Source organism: Podarcis filfolensis (assembly GCF_964270895.1).
Source record: "Podarcis filfolensis genome assembly, chromosome: 7".
In the NCBI taxonomy this organism is placed as follows: Eukaryota; Metazoa; Chordata; class Lepidosauria; order Squamata; family Lacertidae; genus Podarcis; species Podarcis filfolensis.
In genome coordinates this window covers 27,410,967-27,434,166 of record NC_139603.1, presented here as the reverse complement: position 1 = coordinate 27,434,166, position 23,200 = coordinate 27,410,967, and the positions used below count along the sequence as shown (strand labels likewise).

At 42.6% G+C, this 23,200-nt stretch overlaps 1 protein-coding gene across 1 annotated transcript in view; it reads left to right on the top strand.

The window, feature by feature from the left end:
• LOC310767349 (enoyl-CoA delta isomerase 2-like) overlaps window positions 1-23,200 on the top strand; it is a gene marked incomplete at its 5' end in the record, with an annotated part of 34,164 nt that overhangs the window by 3,030 nt on the left and 7,934 nt on the right. Inside the window, 7 exon segments of the mRNA XM_083624216.1 lie at window positions 4,459-4,528; window positions 7,174-7,264; window positions 11,326-11,377; window positions 12,925-12,957; window positions 12,961-12,972; window positions 12,976-13,014; window positions 18,665-18,812. Coding sequence (XP_083480342.1) covers window positions 4,459-4,528; window positions 7,174-7,264; window positions 11,326-11,377; window positions 12,925-12,957; window positions 12,961-12,972; window positions 12,976-13,014; window positions 18,665-18,812 — 445 coding nt within the window.

Here is a 23,200-nt window from a genome sequence, read left to right as displayed (position 1 = left end):
TTTTGGCTACTTGACAGATTGTTCCCCAACTTCCATGAATATTATTGTATTGCATTGATCTTTATTACGGCCATTGGCCCATCACACGACAGTTTCCCATACCAACATAATGTACTTAAACTTCCAAATTTAAAAACCGCCAAAACTTACAAACAACAGACAAGAACCAAAGCAAAACAAAACAAAAGACCAACATCATACATTACAATAAATTTGTAACATAAACATCGCCCTCTGCTCATAAATTAGTAGAAGACATCAATGGTGATATCACCTAATTACAACCTAAAACATAGATCATAGTTTAAAGGGATTATCCGAGCCGCACAGGAGTCCGTTTCTCTTCTTTAGGGATAGGACGCTGATCAAGAATCTGGCAACCATGAGTGATCTTAGGGGGTCATCATCATTTAATAGATATCTCAGTTTGGCTTCATTCGTATCATCGGCAATTCCCTTTAGATATTGAGCAAGAAACTTGCTCCTGGCCGATGAGTGAAAAGCACAGTCAAGAATTATGTGATGCAACGATTCCGGTGCCCCACAATTACAATCACATAAGAGCGATATCTGTCCATTGGAGAATCTATTTCATTCCATGAATATGTTGATCACATTGGATCACTGCACAGTTGCATTCTGCACCAGCCTTCACCAACATGGTGCCCGCTAGCTGTTTTGGACTACAATTCCCAACAGTCTGAGCCAGCACAGTGCTGGCCGGAACAGATAGCCAGCCGATGCAGTTCTAAGCAGCTGGAGGGCAGCAGTTTAGCAGGAAGGAGCTGTCCTGCACCAATGTGTGTGTCCCAAGGGAAGTATAGTTTTGTGGTGTAAGGAAGTATCCCTGTGATTGGAGTGGCTCAGGTTATTGGCACTGTTGTATAGTACTGGTGTTACATGGGACTCAGCTACACAGCTGCAAATAAAACGTTTTAAATGTGTTGTAAAGTGTGATATACAAATGTGACACTAGATGGCAACAGCGAGCTATGCAAAATTCAATGTAATTTATCAAAATGTTTTTGTTTTTTTAAAGCATTTTCACATTTTAAAATATGTGTGTAGATTCCACCATGGAAGCCAAATGACAGGAGAATGATTTTGGGGGGTAACCAATTTGCTTATAAATCAGTAACCTGTAAATGGAAACTATTTTATATGCCTGGTTGAAGAGGAATGTTTCCGCTTGGCACCTAAAGGCACATAACAGCCCTGATTCCATCATGAGTGAAAATAGCCATGATTGTACCATAAAATGACATCTGGAGGGCCCTTAAATATGCAACTATACATATAAAATAGCATATGCACATCTTACGCAAATCTGTGCTCTCTCTCTCTTTCTTGTCAATGCATAACTCACCCCCCTAAATCAGTATGAGCCAGTGAGAATATCTCTTTGACTCATTTTATTTCACTTCTGATTCACATGCCAGAATACGTGAGAGCTAATCACTTGCTTATTATTGACCAATCAGGATTACTGTGATTGCATTTGCTCTTATATAAATTGCCTACGGCAAACTGGAGAGCTAGCAGGATCAGAGAAGGCTCCACAATCCAAATCAAAGGCAAAATGTTTTGCTTCAAAATTGTCTTTGTTGAAATTTTCAGGGGAAAGAAAGCAAGGAAAACAAACAGGAATATCAAAACAATCAGTGGAAACCAAAATCCAGCAGGTCAGTCGTCAGTCTACATTACTGGGGGTAAGACTGATTCACAAAATATTCAACTCAACAGAGACCACAGGAGGTGAATCATTGATAGAAATACAGAAATAGGAAATGGGGAAATATTTTTTTCAGTGAAAAGGGCTGAGTAAGAACTGCTGCGCTCCTTCATCGGTAAAAGGAAATACATTTATAGAACTGAGAAAGCATACGAACCAAGAGAAATCAGAGGATAGCTTTGTCACTGGAAGAAAACCAATGATCCAGAGAAAAATGGCCTCCCTGACTTCTGATTTAAGACTGTATCTGTTATGTACTGAAGTTCTCACCCTGGGCCAGCAAGGGAATACTGTAGGATCGAAAGTGACGTTCAGTGATTGGATAGTTTTAGAAAGTTGCAACAGTTACTTTGTTCTGGAGCTCTATATAAGCAGGCTGACTGAGCTCTTCAGTTCAGTTCTGTTCTGGCATCTGAATAAAGAAGAGCTGTTTGAAGAATCGCTGTGTCGTCTGATATGTTCACCCACAACTTAACAGTATCACAATTCTTTTGTGAAAAGGCTGGTTGCTTCCACTTTCAGGGACCCCATTCCTGCAGAGACTGTAAGAAGTCCTTGTGTGTAAATCTTAGTGCACTTATATAAGTATTACACAAGCTGGCAGTTACCCATTTCTAATGGCACTTAAGGGCACATTAATTTCAAAACTGGCTGCACAGGGTCTGACTAAGGGCAGTAATAACCTGTAAAATAGATGGATCATAGGCTAATTTCAATGCAGTCATTCCAGAGATTGTAATGCAGGAAATCCTGTCCTTCATTTCAAATATATGGGCTTCAAATGGGTCATGCCACTGTCCTTTGGTACACATGTTTGGGCAGTTGGAGTTTGTTAGAGATCGAAGCAGTTTCATATAAATTCTTTACATAATTCTTTTTTTTCTTCACTGCCAGCCAACGTTCTGATGACTCTGCATCAACTGGAATCTGATGTGTATTCCATGTCAACTAAAATGGCCTTATTATGCTAAATTATTGGTTGTAGTGGTGATTTATGTACCGTCCCAGGCTCCTAAAATTATGTTTAAAGGAGTGGGCCTCTCGTGATTCTCTCTGTAATAATTCATGGTTGGCTCAGATTCACAAATGATTAAGGAAAGGAATGCCAAGCTTCCAGGCTTGCCCTTGTTTTCATTTGTTGGCTAAGAAGCAGTCCCCAAAATGAGCAAATTACCCGCTGAAACTGTGCTCTCTTAGCACATTTAGTCTATTCTGCTTCAAGTCAAGAGTGTTTCAGTCATGCTCCATATTCCAAAAGGACTGGCTTATGAAGCATGGAAATGATTGAAGTCTTAACCCCATGGAAGTTTATAACTGCAGCTACTGTAAAAATCCATAAGTGGTAGCTGTAAGGCCCCTTCTTTTGATAGGTTCGATTTATGGGGCCCCTCCTACATCAGTAGGGACGCGGGTGGCGCTGTGGGTTAAACCACAGAGCTTAGGACTTGCCGATCAGAAGGTTGGCAGTTCGAATCCCCGCGACGGGGTGAGCTCCTGTTGCTTGGTCCCAGCTCCTGCCAACCTAGCAGTTCGAAAGCACGTCAAAGTGCAAGTAGATGAAGAGGTACCACTTCGGCAGGAAGGTAAACGGCATTTTCGTGCGCTGCTCTGGTTCGCCAGAAGTAGCTTAGTCATGCTGGCCACATGACCCGGAAACTGTACGCTGGCTCCCTTGGCCAATAAAGCGAGATGAGCACCACAACCCCAGAGTCGTCCGCGACTGGACCTAATGGTCAGGGGTCCCTTTACCCTTTACTTTTACCTACATCAGTGGGGATGGATTTACCTGGCGGCGGCAGCAGTTGGTGGGTGGCTATGAGCGAACGTTTTAAATTTCCCACAATGCCCCTGAAGACCTGATACGGGTGGCTGTCAACCACCATTTTAATTTCCTACCATTCTCCAGAGCAACACTATGTCAGGTACTCTATCATTGTGAGAAATTGCCTGCCACCTGGCACAAAGCACACAGGGCAGTGGTCTGGAGCCTTCCCTCACATATTCCAGCAATAGCATCTCTTTTCTTCAAGGATAAGGTAAAAAGGTATAGGACCCCTGGATGGTTAAGTCCAGTCAAAGGCGACGGTAGGGTTGCGGCGCTCATTTAGCTTTTTAGGCCAAGGGAGCTGGCGTTTGCCCACAGAGAGCTTTCTGGGTCATGTGGCCAGCATGACTAAACTGCTTCTTGCGCAACAGAACACCGTGATGGAAACCAGAGCGCACGGAAACGCTGTTTACCTTCCTCCTGCAGCGGTACCTATTTATCTACTTGCACTGGCATGCTTTTGAACTGCTAGGTTGGCAGAAGCTGGAACAGAGCAATGGGAGCTCAACCCATCGTGGGGATTTGAACCGCCGACCTTCTGATCGGCAAGCCCAAGAGGCTCAGTGGTTTAGACCACATGTATGCTTAACCTGCATATCTTTATGTGTGGTTTCCTCCAATTGCTGCATGTTCATTTCGTGGCTCTGCTCTGACTGAAACCTAGATGAATACCACGCTTACATTCTTTGGGGCCAACTCATAATAATTAAACCAAAATCAACTTATCTGCGTGCTGTAGGCACAAAACAGAGAACAGAGGAGTAAAATAGTCCCGGTAGAGATTCTTCAGGATTTGATAGTTGGTTTGCCATGTTATCTCTACAATATTTAGATAGCGTGAGTGAAATGCTGTCTTCCCCGTACTCTCAGTTTCCTCCTCCCCCCTTCTCTTTTCCCACAGATGTATGGTGAAATTATGCGAGCACTTGAAGAAGCTGCCAAGGATGATTCCACACTGACTGTAATAACAGGTATTTTTATCGTGGAAGTTCTGAGATTGGTGTTAATAAAGCAGCGGCCAAACCTTCTCTCCTGTGGGTGGAAATTGTTAGAAAGAATCTGTCTGGCAGAACAAAAGGTTCCTCTTCCTCTAGAAAACTTTTGAGCTTCAATTGGTCCACAGAGCCTGAAATTTATCCACCGAGGGAGGAAGAAATACAGAATTTCTGTAAAATATTGGGCTTGACAAAGAATGTGTTTCCAATTATTATGGCGGTGGAGAAACGCCTGTAAGTATCGCATGCTAAAAGCTCCCAAGACATTGCGATTTCTTTGTGGAAGAGGGGCAATACTTCCATTTCCTGTTATTTATTGACATGTATTTCCAACCTTAAAAGGTATATTACCCTCACACAACAGTTTACAAGGGAATAATGATGGTGATGATGATGATAAGAATTCATTTCTGAATAAAAATCATATACAAAACATATTGCACATACAAGAACAGTTAAAACCATTTTTAAAATTACATTTATATTCAGCCTTTGCTCCAAGGAGCTCAAGATCGCATACTTGTATCTCCTCCCCTCCAATTTATCCTCACAATAACCCTGTGAGGTAGGTTAGGCTGGGAGTGAGTGACTGGCCCAAGGTCACCCAGTGGAGATTTAAACTCTGATCTCCCAGGTCCTAGTCCAGCAATCTAAATACTACACTTACATAAAACAATTTCAAATAAATTCAGATACTGACTGGAATAGAAATCTCCTCTTGGAAGACTTACTGAAAGCGGAATGCTTTAACAGGACTTGAAAAGATAATAAAGTTGGTACCTGTTTGCTGTGTAATGAGATGGAGTTCCAAAGAATTAGGGGCCACCACAGTGAAGGCTCATTTACAACATTGTGAGGAATGACCCTCCTGATACGATTTTATCTGCAGCATGCCCTCTCTTGTAGAACACAGTGATTGATGAGGTATATAGGAAATGAGACAATCTTTTAGGTATCCTGGTCCCAAGCTGTATAGGGACCAGCATTTTGAGTGTACTGGTGTTGTTACCGATAGCTAATTGGCAGCCATTGCAGATATTTCAGCAGTGGTGTAATAGGATGGCAACATTCTGTGAGCAGTCGAGCCACCACACGTCGCACTAGCTACAGCATCTGGGTCAACCTCAAGAGTAGAGCCACATAGAGAGCATTTCCATTAAATATCCCATTGACTCTAGATCTCAGAGCAGTTCACAACATAAAAATGCAAACATGTGCATTTGTACTAAGCAATTGGATGGCAAACAGCATTGCAAAATTCAGAAAAGGTTCTCGTATTATTTCAGAAAGTGCAAATCAGGTAGGTTAGCCTTTAAATGCAATTCTGCCCCCCCCTTTCCCTACTTGGGAATAACACTCATTGAATAGCATGAAATGGGCTTCTAAGTAACACATGTAGACTAGCAGATGTGCCTTGATGTAAAAGTTGGACCTGAACATTCGTTTGCTCCAAAATATATTTATTTGAAATCTAGAATGCAGTTAATACAAGGATACAAAGCTATTGCAATCATCATTTTAAAATGTTAATATAAATAAAATCAAGAATAAATGATAAACAATTGCCATTGGAAACCAAAGGACAAATTTCATTTGTAACATATTGTTTTGCTCAGGCCACACATCTAGTCACTTCTTTCTGATGTTGAACTGGGTGTATATCTTATTAATATTTTCTCTATATTGTGCCCAGTAGAACAGCAAGCCTGCAACTTACACTCACTTTTCTTATGTGATCCCAACCTTACCCAGGCGATCGAAGAAGATATAAATAGATTGGAAGAACATGGGGGGAACGGGAATAAAAATACTTGGTAGAAAAATTGTCAGAAGGAGGCAAGCGAGGAGGAAACAACAGCTGACAATCCCTTCAGTCATTGCACTCACCCTGAGACAGAGTTTGTGTGTTGTCAGAGAGTGACACAGGGCCTAGCTAGCACATAAAGAGCAAGCAGAGGTATTCTGACAGTGAGGGAGAGGTGCTCTGAGCTGCGGCGTGCTGTTGTGTTTTGGGTTGTGGTTTTCTTACAGATTGTTTAAAGGGACTTCCTGGCGTTACACGTTTTTTTGTGTTTGTACAAAGTTCCCGGGAACTGAACCTTCACATAAGTTGCGGGCTTACTATACAGTGGTACCTCGGATTACAGACGCTTCAGGTTATAGACGCTTCAGGTTACAGACTCCGCTAACCCAGAAATAGTACCTCGGGTTAAGAACTTTGCTTCAGGATGAGACCAGAAATCGCGCGGTGATGGCGCAGCGGCAGCAGCAGGAGGCCCCATTAGCTAAAGTGGTACCTCAGGTTAAGAACAGTTTCAGGTTAAGAACGGACCTCCAGAACAAATTAAGTTTTTAACTCGTACCACTGTACAATGAAGTTGCATTGCACCTTGTAGCCTCTCTTTCTAAGATATAGAATCATAGAGTTGGACGGAACCACGAGGGTCATCTAGTCATATAATAAAAAAGGTTCCTGGTTAGTTAGATTTGGATTGCAACCTCAGCAATGTTTTTTGTTTTGTTTTGTTTTTGTTCGTGCCTTTGTTATTTCTATTATGTTTACCACCCTGATAAATCAGCCCACTGCATACAGTTTAAATGTTACTTTTGGATCTTTGTAGGATGCGGCGATTACTACTGTAGTGGGAATGATCTTAATAATTTTGCCGAAAACTTGCAAGATATTCAGAAAAATAGTGGAGAACAGCTGAAGTAACCATGAGCTTTTAAATATGTTCTCATCATTAAATGCTTGATTCAGACTATTACCCACATGTTTACTACATATACTGTTATCCACACTGGTGTCGAAAGAGCTCTGGACTGCGACTGCAAATCTAGAGAGCTCCTTGGGAGTCACTTAACCCTAACCCTTGAGAGCCCCCCATTAAGGGGGGCAGAAACACAACTACATCATCATCTTTGCACCTCTCTGCTGTTCAGAATGGAAGGGCTGGTGGGTGCCCCATCCTGGGATCCAATGAAATGTAGGCATGTTTAAAGGAGCAGGGTTCAATATAGGAGAGACTGAGCATGTCCAAACAGCAACTGAGCAGTAAAAGCAAATGGTCTCATGTGCCCTGTGGATTTTAGAAAGCGTGTTCTCCTTCATAGAGAACACATGTTATGGTGGGGTCTGACAGGCCACCCTTCTGTTGCTGGGTGGGTTAGTATGGATGACCATCCGCAGTGATTGGGCGGTTGGGTTACTGGGCAAATTTTGGTGTTGCCATTTAGGGGGATGGACCAAAAGTTATAAAATCAAGTCACGCAGCACTGACTCGGCTCTTTTGCTGCGTGCATCGGATCATTTTCTTTACATTTCCAACATTTATTGCTGAATTTATACATTTTCGCTAACTTAACAGGTGTAATATACCATCTACACATCATTTTCATCACATTTTCTTTTAGGGCATTGCATGCAGTAAATTTTAAACATTCTTTCCATAATTTTACCCAATCGCTCAGCTGTATATTATACCCAAAATCTTTGGCCCAGTGAATCATAACTGACAGAGTTTGGGCTGTTTGACCTGGGAAGCCTTCATCCAAGTATGCATTTTGCAGCAGGGGTGGGGGTAAGGTTGTGGTTATATGGTGGTGAGAGGTGTACACTTTGCACACGCTCAAAGGGCACCTTGTCTTTATTCAGCTGAGTCCTGAAGCTTCAGGTTTTGGGGCTTAGCTTTGTCCATCCCTTCTCCATGTAAAGGAATCTGCCATTAAGAGAGACTTGGATCAGACCCACTGGCGTGGAATTGATTTTGATATTTTGGTTAATGAAATTACGATCTGAGACAAAAATCATGTGCTGGTGCAGTTCAACAGTAAACTGACATGCGAGAAACTTTCAGTGCAAGATCCATTTTCAGATATGTTTGTGGCTCCTGTGTACATTGCATTTTATTTTTCTGTGCAATGAAGGACTGCGACTTACAAGAGACCTGTTTTTCTCACGCCATACACAAATAATGGCAAGAGTCTATCTATGGCATATTGAAAGAGTAAAAAGCAAGTTTTAATTTATGACAGCTGGCCTGATTGAGATGCCCTTATCCTCCCTGTTATAAATTATGAATGAATAAAGCAGTATCCCAAGGGAATGGGGAAAAGTGGCTGTGGGGACATTAAAATGCATTTGCTAGAATTTATAGAAGGCAAGAAATCCCCATTTCATACTGCTCCATTGTTTTGGGAAAGTGCAGTCAATAATCATAGCCCTTAAAGGACCCGTTTCTGTGTGGTACAAGGCTGAGTGATTACACTTTGGGTTCAGACAGTGAGCCTAGTGTTTCCTTTCAGGCATCTGTATAGATTATTCTCTTTAAGAACCACGAGATGCTTTATTGCTTCCTGGGGACAAATGCTGAAAAAACCTGCAAAGAACTTTCAGGGCAAAGAACAGCATAAGTTGTCAAAACAATCTGGGTCCATCTGTGATGAGTTTTAATGTGATGCCTGAGTAGTGGCCTTTGTATACTTTCCCCCACCGTCACTCTCTGTTCCCCCAAGTCAGAAATCAGTACTTTATTTGGAGAATCAGAGAATGGATTGGGGGGGGTATTTTTCCCCCTCCCTGAAACCGTGTTGCAACATCTAGACCAGGGGTCAGCAACCCCATTTTTCAGCCGTGGGCCAGTCCACTGTCCCTCAGACCATGTGGTGGGTCGGACTATTTTTTTTGGGGGGGGGGGAATGAACGAATTCCTATGCCCCACAAATAACCCAGAGATGCGTTTTAAATAAAAGGGCACATTCTACTCATGTAAAAACATGCTGATTTCAGGACCGAGCAGGCCAGATTTAGAAGGCGATTGGGCCGGATCCAGCGCCCGGGCCTTAGGTTGCCTACCCCTGATCTAGACGATCTGCCAACTCACTGCAGCATGTTCCTAGTACTCCTGAGGGCATTGCATATAAGTGTGTGTACACATCAGCAATTTAAAGTGCAATTAGGGTCACAATGTGTGCACATCAGAGACGGGGGCGGGGATGTATTACCCAACAACCTTTTGGGTTTCCTCCCCACTGCAACCTCCTCCACATCTCCGAACTCCTATTCATGAAGCACTAATCTGTGCATGAGTGCTCCTCCGCTCATGTGCAACAGCCATCTCAAATATACCTGCCTGGCATAAGTACCATGTTAAGTTGTGGGTGAACATATCAGACGACACAGCGATTCTTCAAACAGCTCTTGTTTATTCACAGGCCAGAACAGAACTGAACTGAAGGGTTCAGCCAGCCTCTTATATAGAGCTCCACTAGAACGCAATAGTAACCATTTTCTGTAACTATCCAATCACTGAACGTCACTTTCAATCCCTTTTTTGCATATGTGGACCTGAGTGAAAACTATCTACAGTATCCCCCTGCTGGCCCAGGGTGAGAACTTCAGTACATAACATACCAAGTGATGTTGCATCAAAGCAAGTGTTAGCTCACACTTCTCAGGGCATTTTCCCAGTGCTTTCCTCATCGCTAAAAGTCCAGGCTTTGTCAACTATAATTTCACAATTTGAATTGACTCATAAGTGAGCCATGGAGGAAAGGGAAGGGAGGAAAGGGAGGAAGAGGAAACCTGCTTCCCCACCTACTGCTTCTTTGCATGTTCGGTGAATCTCTTTGATCTTTTTTTGGTTTTCCAGATCAGGGCTAGATCTCTACAGATTTAAAAAAACGCTGTACAAAAACACATCATAAAAGTTCTTAATGGAAAAGCCAGTTGGCGACGGATCACTGCTCTATAGCGCCATCTGGTGTCGCATGCTTGTAACGCAGTTATAACAATATAATTGATAAGTATAGCTGGGTCCCAGGTGAACTTGATATGAAACTGTGACTGGGTCATTTACATTCATTTACTAACTGCGTGTTTTGCTCTCAGTGAGCCAGCTTTATTGGGAGCAAGCTAGGGAGAGAAGGCAGGAACACGCAACAGCTTTCTTAGTGGCTGCACTCTGAGCGTTTTAGATGTTTGTACCATGCTGAAAGCTATTCCCATAAGTCAGGGATCAGCTCACTTTTTCAGCAGGGCGCCGGGCCACTGTCCCTCAGACCTTGTGCCAGGCTGGACTATATTTTGGGGGGGGGATGAATAAATTCCTACACCCCTATGTATGTACAGAACACCACACCAGAAGGAAAAGAGATAGAATGAGAAAGTGAAACCTAGGCTCCTTTTGACCTTACTTTTATGACCTTGAAAGAAGAGACAACAGAACCAGTTTAAACCACCTGTACTCAGCTTCTCTGAAGGAATAACCTAAACATCAGGAACTTTCTGCTTGTTTCTTTCACACAGAGAAGCTTCCAGAACCCTCTTGAATTAATTAGAATAGGAAAGATCTCTACACATCAGATTGATACTTTCTGCACTAAGAAATGCAAACTGACAGGCTCTCCGCTCCCTCCCTGTCCTTACAACAGCCCTGTGAGGTAGGTTGGGCTGAGAGATGATGACTGGCCCAAGGTCACCTGGTCGCAAAATAGGGAATCCAAGCCTGTGTCCTAGTCTCTGGTCTTCGTCTGACTCTACACCACACCGACTCTTATCTCCAGATTGCGGCCAAGGAGTTAATACAGCAATGTGGGTAAAGCAACTAATATGAGAAGTCTTACGTGAGGAGTATAATGAATTGACAACAGGGAGAGCAAAAAGTCTTTTCAGGTTGGTTCAGGGAAGCAGCAGTAATGATCTGAAACTGCCTGGAGGAACTGCTTCAGCCAAGCAATATTTCTGAATGCCTTATTCCCCTTCTCCCCTGTAGAAGCAGCATCACTGGAGACGGCGAGATAAAGCACTTTAAAACTGCCGCAACTGTTCCACCCTGCATGCTAGAGTAGCCCTCCGTCATGGCCAGCTGACCTACTTACTTGCTGTTTTCTGCTCATATTAGTAACCGAAGGATACCTTTAAAAAAAATTAACATGATGGAAGGTTGGTAATAACATCCCATGTCTTCTGGTGATTATGTTCATTTTTAACATCCAGCAGCTTGGAAAAGAGCAGAGGGTCTATGGTGCATTATTAGAAAGACAGCTTTGACATCAATAAAAGTTGCCCCATCACACACACACACCTGGGACCTTTTGCATACAGAACATGTGGTCCCTCACAGAGCTACAGATCTATCATCCATGGATTTTGAAGCTAATATTTGGAGAGGGGGGAAATAGGCTTGGGCAAGACGTGGGCCCCTTCAGATGTCCTGTACAGCTGTGTTGTTGTTGTTGTTGTTGTTGTTGTTGTTGTTGTTGTTGTTGTTGTTGTTATTATTTCAACTTATACACCCCCCTATGCCCAGAGGACTCAGGGCAGTTCACAACAAGACCACAACGTAAAATAGTCAAACCTAAAGCAATAACCCAATACCGCCCCCCCAAAAGCCACATTCTAAAAGGGTGTTGGGTGTCAATCAGATCAACCAAAGGTCTGGTTAAAAGGAAGGTGCCAGGTGAATTTCCCTGGGGAGAGCATTCCACAGACAGGGAGCCACTGCAGAGAAGGCCCGTTCTTGTGTTGCCACCCTCTGGACCTCTTGAGGAGAAGACACACAAAGGAGGGTGATGTTTTCAGGGGCCAGGTAGGTTCATATGGGAAGAGGCGCTCCTTGAGGTATTGAGGTCCTGAGCTGTTTAAGGCTTTATAGGTCAAAGCCAGCACTTTGAATTGGGCCTGGAAACTAATTGGTAGCCAGTGCAGTCTCATAGTTACGTCAACATATCTAGCTGCCTCATCCTGAGTTATACCACTGGTGCATCCGGTCCAGTGTTATCGTCTCCCACTGTTGACTACTTCCCAGGGACTCAAGCAAAGACCTCGCCCCTCCATGCTACCCAATATCATTTTCAATTGGAGAAGTCAGAGGTTGAGACCTTATGCATGAAAAGTATATACGCTGCCACTGAACTGTAGCCTCTCTCACATATACGATGTGGGTCACTGTGGATGGGAATGTGGTTTTATGGCCAGTAAGTAGGAGTGGCTCAAAATAATAGGTGGCGTTCTCACTTCCTCTTGGAACCAACTGGCTGTTCCTTTGCATTGTTCCTGACTCCTTTGCAATAGGAAGGAATCTAAGGAAGGAGTCTACGGAAAATCCTGTGCACCCTAAGCAAGAAATGAACCCCACTCGGTTCAATGGGGCACATTTGTTTATTTATTAAGAGTCTTTTTAGCTCATCCTTCATCATCTGATCCCAAGGTGGGGGTACAATATGGTTTAAATGGTTGAAACTTGTCTGATACAATTAAAAGAGTAGATAAATTAAGTGTACGTCTTAAAGATCTTAGCTGTTTGAAGCTTTCTCAAACACTCTCTGGTTTTTGCTCTTATATATACATATCTATTTCAATGTCAATGCAGGTGGTGTTTCAGACCCCTTTTAGCCTACTTGGATAGACTCCAGAAGGCTGATCAACTTACACCTTTCCTAAGATAATGGGCCCCATAAAGGTAAGTAGCTTAACCCATTGCTGGGGGGGACACACACCCCAGTACCAACCAGTTGTTATACCTCTTCCCCCTTCTCCGCATTTCATCGTTAAGATTAATTTCATTTTGTTCCTGTGGTCGATCAGGAATAGGTTTTGAGACTTAGAACAACTTAGACACTATGACACTAAAATCCTTTGACAAAATGTAGCCACAGTGCTAGTTTGGTTTGCAGTTGAGTATACACCAGAAAAATGCACCCAAAACAATTGAGCAACTTCCCTAAGAGGAAGGTTTACCTCCTCACAATTTACCACCCCATATCTCCCAATGTTGCTTTCCCCTCAACTAATCTCTGGTACTGGAAGTGAGTCCAAATGGAGAAAAGTTCATGGCAGATGGGGAGATGCTTCAACACTCTCACCCATGCACCTCTTAACTGGGACACCTCAACCCACTTTGATATGTAATTGGGGCAGCCTTGCTTCTAAAGGCACAATGTGCCATCATCAAGATATAGTAGGGCTGGCCTTCCAGAAGCTGTTGGGACTCCAACTCCCATCAATCCCTGCCAGCAGGGTCAATGGTCAGAGACGATGGGAGTTGTAGTCCAGACCTGGTGTATATAGTTCTCCACCCTGGTGTATAGTTTGGGCCTTGCATTGTGATCCTATGTGTATTTCCTCAGAGGAAAATGCTGCTGTATTGATGAAGCCTTACTCCCAGGTAGGGATGGAGGAGAAATTCAATTCAGTTCACATTTAAAGGTGAACTTACCTCATTCATATTTTCCAAAACAAAATCTGAACCAAGACACAGCCATACTTGTACTTCTCTGAATTTTGCAATGCAGTTCTCCAGCTGAGTAATGTGTACAGAAATCCATATACTAATGTGAAGCGTGCATATAAATGCATATATTAGTGAGAATATCTTACCAAAATGTATTGTTTAGGAGGAAATGCTTGTGAAAATGTGTATATTAATTGGAATTGCATGCAAAAATGTGTTTATTGTGAGATATTTGCACTAAAATGCTGATAATTTTCATGAGGATTATTTTAACTAAAATTTGCAGATTGCTCTAGAAATGTAGAGAACTGAATTTAAGACTGGAAAAAGGAGAAATTGAGAAAACCAAAATTGAAAGATTTGTGTATCCTTGCTCTCAGGTAAGTATGCAAAGGATTGCAGCTCAACATACACTTACCTGAGAGTAAGTCTCCTTGAACTCACTGGCACATGCATAGGATTGCCCTGTCTGCATTCTGCTGTCACAATGGGTAACTATGAAGTGTTAACATTATTCTTCCTAGACTATCTTCAATGGCAGAAATCTCGATTTCAGCCATCTCACTTAGCTGTAATTTAAATATTTATGTCTGTAAATCATACTAAAAACTGCTCTATTTTTATACGGCAGATTTTAAGGTTATTTTCTACATTCCTTGCACATTTTGCAGTAGCAGCATGGAACGGGGAATTCTATATTAAAGACATCTAATTATATGTGTGAAAAGTAATTGAAAGCCTCCTCTCAGCTTGGCAATGCAAAATATTTGAACTCTGTCCCTAACAGTATGTTTCCCTTTCATCATCTTGATTATTCTTTTTCAAGCCTGCCAGATTGAATTCTCTGAGGTTCATATAACAATCCCCACAGCTTGTGACTTGGGAAAGATCAGATTCATGATTCAGAGGCTCACGAGCTCCCTTTTATTTGCATGCTCTGGCAAGGGCAAGAAGATGAGTGCTTGGTCCAAACTGAGTGCCCATGCAGTAGGCCACATGAGAATGTAGGAATCCATAAGAAAGGATTTTTGAATCAGAACAGAGAAGGACCATGGTTCAGTTGTAGAGCATTTGCCTTGTATGCAAAGGTTCAAACCCCACCAACTCCACATCTTTGCCTGAAACCTTGGAGATCCAAGTCAAGGTAGACAATTCAAAGCTAGAAAGACTGATAATTGTCTTACTCAGTATTAAGCTAGCTTCCTATGATAGCCAGAGGAAGCTCACAAAGGGAGCGTGATGGAGAGACGCATAATTAAAGGTCCACCAGCTCTCTCCCAGCAGTCAGATTGCACGTTAAATAACATACTAGGAAGAGCAATGGGGATAAGTACACTAGTAGTGTCTCCTGACTGTCTGAAGTGGATCTGGCAGTTTTAGTTTCTCTCGGCATCTCATTTTTCCAGCTTTAACTTCAGTTTGCCACCTTTCTGCATTAGTTTAGCCATTTTTAAAAGTGTGCATTTTTGCAGGTGTTGCAAAAGTATTGCAAAAGTTATTTCATTTTTGCAAGTTATTTTCACAAATAAACATGTTTTTATGTGCACTTTCCCCCTAAGATGTGGTTTTGGATGCATTGTTTGGCTGGAGAATTGTGCTGCAACATTTGTAGAAGTGTGTGTTTTGAGCAATACAGTGGTACCTTGGTTCTCAAACTTAATCTGTTCCGGAAGTCCGTTCCAAAACCAAAGCGTTTCAAAAATAAGGTGCACTTTCCCATAGAAAGTAATGCAAAATGGATTAATCAATTCCAGACTTTTAAAAACAACCCCTAAAACAGCAATTTAACATGGATTTTACTGTCTAACAAGATCATTGATCCATAAAATGAAAGCAATAGACAGTGTGCTGCAGTCACACAATCAATCAGTAGCTGAACTGGGTTCCACACAGTCACAAAAACAAAAAAGAAGAGCCGCAAAAACTAAAATGCAAAATAAACAGCAAAAACAGACAGACCTCAGTGTAACACTCAAACCAGAAGTGTGGCACTCGAAACAGAAGTGCCACGGAAGTGTAACACTCAAAACGGAGCATGTTCGGCTTCCGAAAAAAGTTCACAAACTGGAACACTTACTTCCAGGTTTGCAGTGTTTGGGTTCCAAGCTGTTTGAGTACCAAGGCATTTGAGAACCAAGGTACCACTGTATCGACATTTCAGTTTGTGTGTTGGTTCAGGGAGTGTGATTTAGGGAGTGTGATCCCCCCCCTTTTACCCCATGTGGAACCTCCCTCCACAAAGTGGAACCCTGGAAGATCCACACTCCAGGAGACTCTCTTCTCTGCTGTCTAACGTTTAGAGGGCAATGAGGCATAGCCAGCAAGTTCATACCTCCGCCTTCCTTCCTGCGGTTCTAAACATATGCAATCCAATGTCTGAAGAGGGCAGGTATGTCTCTCGGAATGGATGCTCTCATTTTAGTGTCCACGGCTAAGAGCTGTCAAGGACCCTGCCCTCCATTAATTTGTCTAACTCTTTAAAAAGCTATCCGAGTTAATGTCAAGCACCTCATCGTGGCAGTGGATCTTACAAGTTAATTACGCCTCACATGAAGAAGCATTTCCTTTTGTTTATCCGAAAATTACTGCTAGTCAGCTTCAGTGTTTGGCTTCTAGAGTCTGAGCAGAGAATAATTTATTCCTCTTCCCCGGTCGTAATTTCACAATCATTTATCGCATCTCCCACTCTTCCCTTCGTAATTGTTGCCTTAAACAAAAAAAAGCCCCAAGTACTAACTTTTCTCTTCTTAGAGAAGGTGCTTCACGTTTTCCCTTGATTATTTAAGTTGCCTTTGCCTGCACTTTCTCCTACTCAACAATGTGGTTTTGAGGTGTGAGAGCCAGAACAGTACTTAACATTTACCGTAAGTGTTGAAACACAGCTACATACATAAACCCAAGAGGAAGATGGGTAACTGTCTCATACCAAATTGAACCACTGGATTTGTGTAGCTCAGGCCTGACTTTACCTGGGGTGGAGAATCTAAGGCCTGGAGAGCAGGGGGACAAATGAGGACCTCCAAATTCTCCATCTGGCCCTCGGACCTCTCCCCAGCCTACTTTGCTTCACACTCCAATTATTTTGCCTACTTTGCTTCACACTCCAATTATTTTGCCTGCCAGGAAGGTATCCCTGATCCCTTGCTTCTCTGGATAGATAGGAATGCGTTTGTCTAGAAAATAGCCTACCATATAAAGGTGAAACTCACATCTGTTGCTTTGCCCACTTAGGGCTCACCTTGGAGGCCCACAGAGAGTTTCCCAGAAAGACATGTGGCCCTCTGGCTGAAGTCCAGCCAAGCTGATTCCTTCCAGGTATTTTGGGTTACAACTTCCATCAACCCCGGCCAGCAGAAGCTGGCAAAGCCTGGTTGGCACTGTACTGCCATCAGTTCTCCACCATTTCAGACAGGATTCTTTCTTGACCCTACCTGGAGATACCAGGGATCAGCCCCAGAAAACTAATATACTCATGCAAAATAATTATAATGTTTTAGAATTTTGGGTACCAGCTGCATTCACACACTGGCACGTTTAACACTGTGTACATAAGCAAAAATATGCTGAGCACGTGTGGTTGGGTCTTAATATTCAGGGTCCTTCAGGAATAGGTTCTGATCTTGGTAGACTGAGAAGAGTGTGTAGTTGTTTTATTGAAGAATCCAAATCTTTAGATTAGCAACCATGCAAAGCTTGTCTGGGGCTCAGGGCATGAGTCTTGTTAGAATAAAGTTATAAACTCAAACAAGAAAAGCAGCCAGTCCCTGGCAGGGTCCCGCAGCCAGTTTAACCCTCTAAGCCCAGGGGAAGTGTACCCAGCGGCCTTCCTCCTCTTCATGGGCTGATCCAGAGTCCCTTTTGCTCAACCCGTCTCAGGTCTTCAGAGTTTCTCGGGATAAGAAACATGGACATCTGCTTGCCGTGGCAACACGTCCCTTAGTTTTCCAAAGCCATCAAATTACAGCATTGTTATTGTTTTCCCCCTCGGAACAATTAATAAAAATTAGAATAAGAAAAGAATGTCACAAGAACATGGTACAGAATAGTATGGCGAATACTGCAGTAAGGCGTATTCTAGGTTTCTACATCTGGGCTGCTTCCAGATGGTTGGCTTTTAGTGCCACCGAAGCATTGTTGTTCTGTTGAAAGCTGCAAGCAGAATTGTAATGAACCTACCACACAATTAGGGAATACTGCGTCTTTTTTATAAGTACATTCCACTATGCTCTGTCCACACCAGGAAACATAACATAAAACATCACATCACATCATATCACATAAAACACCTTTTGCATCTCAGCACACAGGTGGGTGGCATTGTTATAAAGTCTGACTCAGCAACTCTGGCTATCCTGAGAATGCCAGATTTAATGATGCCACTTGTATTCACAGAGTCCACACTCTTAAAACATAACTGGCTGAAGGTCTCGCCATAGATATAACGGAACTTTGCACCATCTGAATAGCATTTAGGCAGAGCGGCTTCTTTTATCTCTCTCTGTCTCTCCAGCAGCCAAGAACTGGCAGGAGACCTCCATCTTCTTTGTACAACCTACTCCAAGATCATTTATTTTTTCTGTTCTTCAGGAGTCGGCAAGAGCCTCACTTGTGAGATAACTGGTTTAACACTCCAATCCAGATTCTGCGAGACAAGTCAGTTCACTGTTAGATTAAAGCTTTGTGCGTTTTTCATCATTGATATGGCACTTGTATTACAGGATGCTTTCCCATTTCTTGCTAATTATATCGTACCACAGTAGCTACATGCACATCAAAACATTTGCATATTGGCAAAATTACATAGGCCTATAAGATGGATAAATGGAGCAAGCACCACTTCTTAGCTATTGAATCTTCATTATTGTTTTCTTTCACTTAGGCAAATGAGATGCTCCTTTTTAACAAGAGGATCACTGCCAATGAAACACGAACCCAAGGACTCGTGACAGAAGTTTTTGCTGACAGTACTTTTCAGCAAGAAGTTTGGACAAGGCTGAAAGCATATGCTAATCTTCCTAGAAATGTTCGTAATAACTACAGCACACACTATTCATAGCAGCGCAACCTTATACATGTTTACTCAGGAGTAAATCTCATTGTGCTGAAGAGAGCTTACTTCCTAATACGTGTATTTAGGAGTTCCTCCTTAATCATATTAAAATACTGAACCAAATACCAGTCAAAATGCCAACAAATGTTTGTTAGAATGCATAAAAAAGATGTCATTACATAGGCTCACTAATGAGACAGAGCATAAAAAAAAAGAACCGTTCACACATCAATTTTCATGTGTGATCTCAAATGACAATATTTTCTTTCTTTGTATCCTGCAAAAATCAGGCTGCATCCCAGTCATCCCTAACTATGAAGGCACACTCTCTAGGCAACCCTTGGGAGTATTTTTGCGGCAGAAGCAGCTGCTGAAAAAGAACTTTCTTTGACAGCAGGATTTTAGTAGATGCTCTTCTCCTGGTCATAAGAAAAGGGGCAGAACTATAGCTCAGTGCGTAAAGCACAGGGTTTGCATGCGGAAAGTCCCAGGTTCAGTCCTTGAAATTTAACGGTACACCAGGGAAAGTCTTTTGCCTGAAACCCCACAGAGCCTCTGCCGGTCAGAGCCAATACTGTACTGGAAAGGCCAATGCTCTGGTTCAGGTTGGCAGCTTCTTATGTTCCTTTGTGTAGGCAATAGGGGAGGAATTTGGCTTGGTCCTCAATCTCATGCAAACCTACTTAATTTGTACTTTCTGAGACTATACCCCAAAATTCACACCTCTCTGGAATTATGGTGAAATTCTCTACCAAAATAATCGTGTACAAAAATGAGTATGCAAGTGCAGGGAAATGCACATATTTTTGAAAATAGCATGTAAACCTGTATTCTAGTATAGAGCGCTCTGGTGTCATTGGGAGTTCCCTGGCCAAGGGGAATTGCCACACTGGGGGAGGGTTTGCAGCTGAAGAGTGGAGAGTTAAACCTCTTCTCTCCGTTCATTGGCAAAAATCCACCCCATGCTCCATATTAGTTTTTCAAAATCCACTGATGATGCATGCTATGCATTTACTATAACCTGTAGCTAGGCATTCCTGATTAAGAATCGGCAGACAGGAAGCATTTGTAATGCTAATGAACATTGCAGCCATCAAAGGCTTTTGATTCCCCTTAGGAGTCTGTTTTAAGTCTTCTGTGTGAAAATACCCTAAGTAGAAAAGGAGCCACAGCCAGGGCTCACTGAAAAGAGCAGGGGAAAGGGGGCAACCTGAAGTGGCTGTGGATATGGGAGCCGCCTTTAAAGAAAGCCCACTGAGGCACCACAGAAGTCACATTTAAAGTAAGGTTACCAGATTTTTTTCAATGAATCCGGGGGCACTTTTCAACTTCAATGGATTTTGTATGGGGACTGGTTTGTACATCCGGGGACTGTCCCCAGGGATGTCTGGGTAACCTTAATTTAAAGACACTAAGCCCAGGAGCTCATATGTTGTTGTTGAGTTGGGTGTGTGTGTGAACCATTATAATATTTCACTTTGGTTGCCAAAATACCTGTTCTTGATCGTCTAACTTGTTATATAGTCCAGTTTGTGAATAAGGCGCTCTTGGGAGATGGGACTGCAATGGAACATGGCTGTTTGCAGTGGTGGATTTTGGTCCTATGGCACCCTGTGTTGAGCCCAAAATTTGGCACTCTCACTCCCGCTCCTCACACTGCCTTCCCAAAACCAGAGCCCTCCCTGCTCCTTCCCAAAGTTGGAAAAGCACTAACTAGGTGTTATGTACTGAGTTGAATAGGAGCCAAAAGGCAGCAGTCTGATTGGTCCTAGAACAATAGGATTCAGAATGCAGCAGGCTGATTGGTCCTAGAACAATAGGGTCCAGAATGCAGCAGGCTGATTGGTCCTAGAACAATAGGATTCAGAATGCAGCAGGCTGATTGGTCCTAGAACAATAGGATTCAGAATGCAGCAGTCTGATTGGTCCTAGAACAATAGGATTCAGAATGCAGCAGTCTGATTGGTCCTAGAACAATGCAGCAGTATGATTGGTGTACAGGAGCCACCATATCCAGCTTCAGGTGGAAGTGAATCCGCAACCTGATTGGCCTACAGGAGAATCCCAGAATTAGCCAATCACGTGCGGCCCATTGTGTAAATAATGTATATAAAGCAGATATTTTGGGGAAACTTTCATTCCTCACTACAATGAGCTGAATAAAGAGCATGAAATCCACACTCGACTCCAAGTATATTTCACTAGGCTTTGGGAAGGAGGGAGGACCCGAGGACCCTATCAGAGGCTCAGGCCTCCTTCCCAAAGGCTGGCGCCTTTGAGACAGTGTCCTCTTGGCTCAGTGCCCAGTGCATGCACAAAGCTCACACAGCCCTATGTCCTCCTCTGCTGTGCAAAGCTCTTCCCAGCAGTGTGAATTTTGCCAAGAAGACTCTCGAGTTTGTGCTCCAGCAAATGAGACCCTCGAAAAACAAGCCACTGTGTTCTGTGGCCTCTGAAAATGTTCAAAAGCAGCCCCACACAGCGGGCCTGAATTATGTCTGTTCATTCCTCGCTTATCTTCATTTGTTAAGTCAGAGCTCTCTGTCAGATTAGTGGCTCTGTAAAACTCACAATCCTTCTATAACAAAAAGCATCTTAAACCTAATTAAAAGCTCAATTACCCACTGTGGTTCTCTGAAAGCCAGGGACCAACATGGTGATAATCCCTGAAACATCTTACTGCTGCTTTGCAAAAGCCCCGATTTGAATTTTAGGGCACGTTCACACTACTTGACAGCAGGCATTCAGTGCTTCAGATTCAGGCACCTTATTGAGGTGCTGCACATACAAGCAACACCATTCTCACGTTGTCCCTTTCCCTTCACAATTTACAATCTGCTTTGCCTTGAAAATGTATTTATCAACACATTCAAATCAGGGCTTTGGGGAAGTAGCAATAGAGTGCTGTTCTAGTGCATACCAGTAGTAGCCAGTGGGCTAGAGTGGCTTTGCTCAACTGGCTTCCCAACATAGAGGTCACTGCCAGTAACCGAGAGGAGTGGGGAAGTGGGGAGGCTGTCGCAGTGCCAGGGCAGCAGCAGGGGCCTTGGATTGGCTCCACTGCTGTGCCTGTGCTGTGCGGACCTCCCTGCCACCTCGTCCCTCTCAGTTACTGGCAGCAACCTCTGTGTTGGGAAGCCAGCTGAGCAACATTGGTCCGCCCTGCTCTGCCAGACATTACTAGTGTTTGCATGTGAATGTGAGAGTGTGAATGACCACACTCACTTTAGGCCATATCCACAGCTGACAAGTAGCCCACGGATGACTGGCCAAGGATCAATCTGTCCCCTGGGGGTGGGGAGTGTAGCCACCCTGAACATGTTGAATGATACCACTGTCACCTAAAAAAATAATAATAGAACACTACATCCAGTATGCTTAACCAAAATGTGTAGCATGTCTGAAGCAAGGAGGCCCCTGCCCTCGTAGTTGCTGGGATGTGATTAGATGCTAGGAGATGATATATTTGTTAGACATCATCCTACCTTCCTCATGTTTGTGAGTTCAGCACAGTGCCATCCCTTTGCAACTTAAAAGGGAAGCTTAGATAGGATAGTTTTAGCCTTTTTAGTTGATAAGTAATCCAGGATGCTTTAAGGCAGACTGGATTTTCATGGCGTTGCCCCCTTTTGCCCCTCCTCACACACAAAACAGTCTTGTAAAAGGTAAAAATAACATTTGCTCACTCCGTATGCTTCTTGTTGAGTAACTGATAACAGCAGCTTTGTTCGGGCAGACTTAGAACAGTAATTCAGTTACTAAGACATAAGTGTAGCTTAAAAATGCAGGTGTTTTCACAGTGGTGAAAATGGTGGAGAAAAGTGGAAAGAGTGCCCTGGCAGGAAGAAGGATATATATATATATACTGTGTATCTATCTATCTATCATCTATCTATCATCTATCTATCTATCTATCTATCTATCTATCTATCTATCTATCTCTATCTATCTATCTATCTATCTATCTATCTATCTATCATCTATATATACACACAAACACACAATATTTATATATATATATATAGAGAGAGAGAGAGAGAGAGAGTGTGTATATATATATATATACACATACTGTGTGTATATATATACACATATACTGTGTGTGTGTGTGTGTGTGTATATATATATGTATATATATATATATGTGTATATATATATATATATATATATATATATATATATATATATATATACTTTCTCTCTATGTATACTATATATATATATACTCTCTCTCCATATATATATACACACAGTGTGTGTGTGTGTGTGTGTATGTATGTGTATGTGTGTGTGTGTGTGTGTGTGTGTGTGTGTATGTATGTATATATATATATATATATATGGCCATACCCTCTTCCTGTTAGG